Source organism: Limulus polyphemus, unplaced genomic scaffold (assembly GCF_000517525.1).
Source record: "Limulus polyphemus unplaced genomic scaffold, Limulus_polyphemus-2.1.2 Scaffold1644, whole genome shotgun sequence".
Taxonomy (NCBI): Eukaryota; Metazoa; Arthropoda; class Merostomata; order Xiphosura; family Limulidae; genus Limulus; species Limulus polyphemus.
The window spans coordinates 34041-41268 of NW_013667254.1; the positions used below are offsets into that span (position 1 = coordinate 34041).

Consider the following 7228-nt stretch of genomic DNA (forward strand, 5'->3'; position numbering starts at 1 on the left):
CTTAATTTCCACAGTCGCGCTATAACAAACGCTATAATTCACAACGAACGTCTCACGTGCTCGACTCAACAATAAGTCTCTGTCTGTCCGCAGTTCAATTACCCCTTGTTGCCGTCACGTCTTGACCGTCTTATATGTACAAGAATACCGAAATATAGTAAACGCTCGAGCATTCACGAACCTTCGAGAATATGACGTGTTACTAGCGTAACAATATTTTTGATAGTCATTTTCTATGTATGTAAGAGCTTTTTGTATGAATAGACAAGGAATGAGTATGCCATTATTATTAGAACAACATGGACACACTAATTATAGCTATATTCAAAACGTAACTTTATTGAATACAGTTATATGATTTTAGGCATATAATGAAAAAAAAAAGAACTCTAAGAAGAAGTAATTTTGATGTTTTTTTTGGAAAACAGCAGTTCACGAAAAAATTTGCAAAACATCACAGCCTAAAATATTAGACAAATAGTAAACCAAGAGTACACTAAAGTTAATGCAATTTGGTTAAGCATTTTAAGTGTGAGAAGAAAACAAAGAGGGGTGACACATGCCATTTGGGAAAAGGCTTTAACTTCATCAAACATTTTTACAAATATGGTAGATCTGAACAATAAACCTCTTACTGTACAAGAAGTGACAATAAATTTTATGAAATCTACAACTGTAAACAATCATTTCTTTGTCATTCAGTATCAATGTTCAAGAGTCATGAGTGTGATTAAATATTCTACTCTGACCTTAACTGCAATTATACTGCTCCAATTCCATTATCATGAACATCAGTGTCTGATAGGAATTCACTGTCTTGTCATGGATAATAGCACTGGAACTTCCACTAAAGCCAGCTTTGAGGATCAAATGCTTGTTCACTTTGCTCACTTCACTCAAAGTGTGTCACAGTTTTACTGATAGCAGACAATGGTGATGCTATCACTGAGAAATTGGCAACAAACCATTAGTAATATGTTGCAAAACCAAAGAAGATGCAAACTTCTCATTTGGTCTCAGGTTGAGGCCAATCTCTTACTGTTATTATTTTGGCAATGTTCTCAATCTACAATGTTATTGAGAAATTCCATTATCAGGTTCTCAGCCATAGACTTGAATGTACGACCAAATACCAAAATATCACCGACTTAGACTTGGTATCATTTCCATTGCAACCACTTTAATATAAGTTTCATTAGCTTCTCAGAAAGGCCGAACTGCACAATGTGAAACTCACACAAACCATCTCTCATACTAAAAGTAGTATCAGGTTTTCTTTCGTCTTGCAGCTTGACTTTTCAGTATCCAAATGCCAAATTCAAAGTATTGAACCAACTGGAACTATAGATCTCATCCAGTCACTCATCTGTCTGCAACAAAGAAAAAAATGCCAATGTAAGTTACTTCGTTCACTTGACTTAAATCAATACAGCGTTATGGTATACCTTATTCTTGAAAATCACGACTGGAAACGACCAAGTGCTCTCCAAAGAATGTGCAATCCCATCTTTCAACGTGTGTTGTTTCTTAGTGCTGTCTACATCCCGAGTACTTTAGCCTGGTGGTTGCTGGATTGGACGTGTGTCACCGGTATCTATTGTATGACAAGTCATTGTTGCTCCTCCCATAAATGTAATGACATACTCAAACAACAAATCACTAGTGGCTATCACTACATTTGGTCCAAATTGTTTGTACAATACTCAACGAATGTTCCCCAGACTATTAGTAGCTATGCACGTGCTTTTGGATATGGTGCAATGGACGTAACCTAGCATCACCGCTAGGCTCGGTTACTTCCATTTCATTTTAACTCACCAACAAGATTCCAGGGTTAATGCTAGATAGGGGACCTCCCATAATTACTAAAAAACACCGATACTTTGTCCTTTCTCGGGCAGATAACTGCCTGAGCTAATATTTTCTAGACACGACACAGATTAATTCTTGCATGGGCTCTATGATTATGAAAAATTGTTTCAATCAAAGGCATATATTTTTAGGTAATAAAACCTCTACTAATAAAAAAACTATTTCTGTGTGAGGCTAAAGGTAGCAAAATACTAAATATTTTAAAGGTATAGGACTTTAAAAAATCATTCATACAGAAAGAACTGTATAGAAAACTCCACTTTAAATTTTTTTCAAGACAATACGTTTCTTGTAAAACCCAAGAGCAGGCATAAAAATTATGTCGTAATCACGGCTTATAGCGTTTAGCAATGTTATGTTCACGTTTACATTTGCATTATAACTCGTGTCAATCTTCTGTAGAGACAGCATACTTTATAATATGCACTTGTTTTTCAATCAACAATTTAAGGTAAAATAAGTGATTGTAACAAATATTCAAATATTTATTTATTGATGATTAAAATAAAATGTATACACTCGTGGTACACAACAAGTCTGACGGATCATATTGAATTAAACATTATTAAATTGTTTAACGAAAAGAACAGTTTAGAAAGATTGATCTTTACATAAAAACACACTGAAAGAAACGTTTCACCAAAACAATGACACAAACTTCTGAATCCTCAGGTCCTGACTTCAACACAGGACGTCTTACAGCCCATTTGGCCAGATCTACAACATCGATGGGACTCAGGGCAGTCAAGGTCTGATGAACACGCTGTTGGAAGGAGTGGTAACAGAAATAAACATGGCTGAACAGGGTGTTCTGGACATTCTGAGAAAAAAAAAGTGAAAGCTGAAATAATGTCTTACGTAATATAATATTTTAATAGGTATATAATAATATATTATTGGGTATATATATATATATTTCTCATATTTCCAGCTCATTCTAAATTATTCTCTGAAGAACGAAAATCTACCACCTGAAAGAGCTCAGGTTATTAAGTTTCTATAATATTGCATTTTTTTCTGCAGTATTTACCAAATAACATAAATACAATTTTCCTCTTATGCTGTAAACGAATAGTCTGAGAACCATGAAACAAGATTTTTTAGCATAATATTTTAGTACAGTCACCAATAAACTGATATTTGACAGACGTTTGACTTAACAGACATATCATAATATTTGGTATATTTTGTATTTAGATTCAAGAGATTAATACATCTGTGTTGTCCACTTTGATTTTAAACTTACAAATAAGTATTTTAGAATGCCTTTACATTAAGCGTACATAATAACAGAGTATAAAATGTTTTATTCAATAAAAAATAAACTAACAAGCCATAATATATCCTAGGCCCGGCATGGCCAGGTAGTTAGGGCGCTCGACTTGCAATCTGTGGGTCGAAGGTTCGAATCCCCGTCACACCAAACATGCTCGCCCTTTCAGCCGTGAGAGCGTTATAATGTTACGATCAATCCCACTATTCGTTGGTAAAATAATAGCCCAAGAGTTGGCGGTGGGTGGTGATGACTAGCCTTCCCTCTAATCTTACATTGCTAAATTAGGGACGGCTACCGCAGATAGTCCTCGTGTAGCTTTATGCGGAATTCAAAAACAAACAATAATATATCCTTAACTCCATACGATTGTTAACATAAATTATAGCTGGTTCACCGAGTGCATTAAGTTCAGCCTGCTATCTAGCGACAAGTAAGATAACTCACAAACGGCGAAATACGTGTGTATAATTATGCTCCCAGTGGCTCAGCGGTAAGTCTGAAAACTTATAACAAACGAGACAAAGTATTTAGTTATAAAATAAGTGTGACATAACAGAAATGCTTCGCGATAATATCCTCATACGGTTATATATATATACACACATATTATTTTTTCAGCTTGATTTCATTACCTCGCTAGTTCTTAGCGTTTAACATCGTAATATTAAAAGAAAATTAAAACTATGCTTGTCAGAAAACACCAGTGTTAGGCCTATTACATTCTTTATCTAGTCCCTTAGGGATTTTCAATAATTAGATATTTGTCATATCCATTGACGACGACGAATTTTGCTCAATCCAGAGCTCTTCAGGGCGACTGAGATGTAACACAATAGTGGTTGGAACACTATTTACACTAGGTGTACTTGCACAGGGTCCCCGAAAGTGTTCTGTTTCAAGAGTAAATAAAACCATAATTAACAGTAACAAATATTTTTATTTCTTGCTTTTGAAGTTCATATGTCATGTTCTATTGTAGCCTACAGCGTGCATAATTCTTCCTGTGATTCATGGTATGCGTCCCTTATGTGACGTCATTTTAGCGTCTACTAACTAACGAACAACACACTACTGTATATTGGTGCGAGTGGTTAAAACAAGTGACCCCTCCATGCGGCCTTCGGCTCCCATTCGGGAAATTACATATTTCCACTTCATATCATTAAAACATATTCTATTATTACTCTCAATATTTTTGTTACAATACAGACTTTTTTCTAAATAGTATTTTCGAATAATTAAACTAAGATAATAATGTTTTCTAAACTGTACTGTCAAATGTGCATATCGACACTGATTTTTTTCTTTATTTTTAACTGAAGTGTTCAGTCAAAATTAAAGTTACCACATAGACTAAAATATGTTAATAAACAGTCTTACCTCCAAGTTCTTGACATGAAGCGCTTTTCTCACAGCTTTCTCTACAGGCTTCACCAAACTCCTTTGTTAAACATTGCTTCAAACAGGCCCGGTAATCTTGGATACAAGATCGCTCTGTGTTCACGCCACCTTCCGTGGAACATAGAATAAAGAGGAAGTAAACAAGAAATAAAATACTCTTCATTTTAGCACTTTCCTTTTTGTTTCAAAGGCGTTATAAACATACAGTCTATTGCAGACAAAAAAGCACCCTGTAAGGCTATGTAGGTGTCTTCACACTGAATGTTATATCACCTATTATAGGTTAACAGGCCTCATTTATCATTGGTTAGGTTTCCTAGAGGGCGCAACTTGACACACCTGAAACTATCTTGGGTTTGGTTTTAGTTTTAAGGAGTGTTCTGTTTTCTTTCTATATAAACCGGTACAGTGAAAGTTTGGCAACATCTAGGACAGGTCAAGCACTAAAAAAATTACCCCTTCGCTTTTATTTTCACTACTTTTAAAGCGCGTGTACTGTAATACAACGTCCCAGTTTTTCAGGTTGTTTATATATGTGCCATTTCCGACCTTCTTAACTAACCAACACACACACACTTCTCAGAAGTGCGTTAGTTAGTCTCAAGTTAGCCAACCACAGGTGTGTCAAACTGGCACAAGTGATACTGAAAGAAAGAAAGAAAAATTAAAATGCTCTGTATTACCTTAAAGTAAATCCAAAGAGTTATTCACACTTTCTAAGAACGAACTGAATACATTAAATAAGTGGCGCGTCACTACAGGTACGGGCCGTGGAACTACAAATTATCTCGTGGTTCTTGGTGAATTGTAGACCATTCGACAATTCAGTGCTCCAGGAATAATATTCGTTTAGAATGGTTGTTAAAATGTCTAGAGCCAAATAACATGACATTTCAATGTTCTCCACAGACACGGAAGAATTCGCCTAGCAGTGTGTTTAGAACAACAACGGATTCCGAAACCACAACCCAAACCAATCCGCGACAACACTTTCATTTGAAAAACTAAGGCTTTGATTACGAAAGAGAGTTCTAATCCTAAAGATCCACACCTATTGAGCTGACCAATTTTCCTTCTATCGTTAACAAGATAATAAAAACAAGGCTTCGAAGGTGACGAAAGGTCACAAACTTCTAGTCATACCCTTACATTAACAGATTTTTTTCTGTTTGTTTATCTTATATTTTGAGAAAGATGGTCGAAGAAATTAGAATCACAACAATCCCATTTGTTCACACATATTTTAAGGTTCCCGATACAGACTCAATGGCTTTTTGCATCTTTGGTTTGCTTCAACATGTCGTTGGATGCCGACATCCACGTAGAATGAATGATCTGAAGAAAGTTAGTCAAAATGTGTGGTCTAAGACTGACTTCGCCATTCTTGTTGCTATGTCAGCTAACAGCGAATATTTATGGCCATTAGACTGAGGGCGATCTTCTGTTTTAATAAAGGATGATAAGTCTTCAGTCTTACAGTGTTAACATAATGCCATTTCTGCAGATTTTCTCCTAAAGGCTGGATCTACTTGGGAAGGTTTAAGAACTTAATCTATATTTACATCAGTATCTTAAACATACCAGTGATTTAAGGATGCGTGTAGCATATAAAACTGAACAACTAAAGCGAAGTATACACCTAACTGTGAATACGAGTACTATGAACATGAATTTCGAAACAACGCTTACACAGTATTTTAATGTTTTATACTGAAATTAAAATCACTCAGAATTACAGTTTAGAACGTAATAAAACTATAAGTTGCAAATTTACCTGCTTTCGATGAAAGCCTATTGTGTCAATGTCTTAAAATATTTAAAGAGAGGTTGTTAGTGAAAAGGAGGAAACGGCCTCCTAAACGCCCTTGGCCCTACCTCAATACCGTTTATTATATATGTAAACATCGTTTCCATATTTGTGTGATAAGTTACTCCCGCAACAGGTGCACTTTTGTTTGATGATGAGGAGCCTACTTTGTGAGTAATGAAGGTTCGAGACGGCTTGAACAGTTAATGAAGAAAACTAATAAACATTCATTGTTTGTTTTACAAACACCCAAATCAGTTTTAATCTTATTAATTTTTACTACTTACAATAGTTTGAAAATAAATAGAACAAATACATGCCCATAATTAATAAACCCATTGAAATATGACTTTTATTTCCCAAAAGACAAACACAGGCAATCGCCCAAGTTAGTGACATGACACACCAGGCTGAACTTGTTTATAAACCATTTTCTCCTTTTGTTTCGAGAATTTTTTTAAATTTCTACAATTAAACATTTTTCACACGTTTACATTTCTTTGTCTGAAACTAATAAACATCTGAGTACCAAGCACTCTATTAATATCTTGATATCTTTGATGTTCTTTTTCTTTACGAGAATTGTTAGTTTTACCAATAAAGTTTGTTGATATATTTAACCTTATATATCTACACACAGAACCAGTGCCTTTTCAAGGCATAAGCTAACTAAGGTACAGCTTAGGGCCTCACAATATATGAGGCCTGTAAGTCGCTTCTAATAAAGGAAAAATTGACTCCATGTCTAATTTTTTTTTTTTTTTTTTAACCGATGCATGCATGGGGGCCAGCAGAAATTTTACCGGGGTGGGGGCAAAGTAATGTGAAATTGCGAAGTGAACAAAAAAATTCATATACATATGCTGAATGGA

General features: G+C 35.1%; 1 protein-coding gene across 2 annotated transcripts; it reads right to left on the bottom strand.

Moving 5' to 3' along the window:
• Nucleotides 1-467: 467 nt before the first annotated feature.
• LOC111087019 (WAP four-disulfide core domain protein 3-like) lies at nucleotides 468-4796 on the bottom strand. 2 transcript variants are annotated; one of them, XR_002611740.1, is made up of 3 exons: nucleotides 4529-4796; nucleotides 2531-2692; nucleotides 468-1370 (listed from the first exon to the last, which is right to left on the bottom strand). XR_002611740.1 is itself a non-coding variant. In XM_022392125.1 (2 exons), exons 1-2 carry the CDS (start codon nucleotides 4710-4712, stop codon nucleotides 2541-2543), a joined length of 336 nt encoding a protein of 111 aa, XP_022247833.1. In that variant the 5' UTR covers nucleotides 4713-4796; the 3' UTR covers nucleotides 2349-2540. The 2 variants fall into 2 exon arrangements, 1 of the variants encoding a protein (XP_022247833.1); XM_022392125.1 differs by lacking the exon at nucleotides 468-1370 and having other exon boundaries at nucleotides 2349-2692.
• Between the last annotated feature and the right edge of the window lie 2432 nt (nucleotides 4797-7228).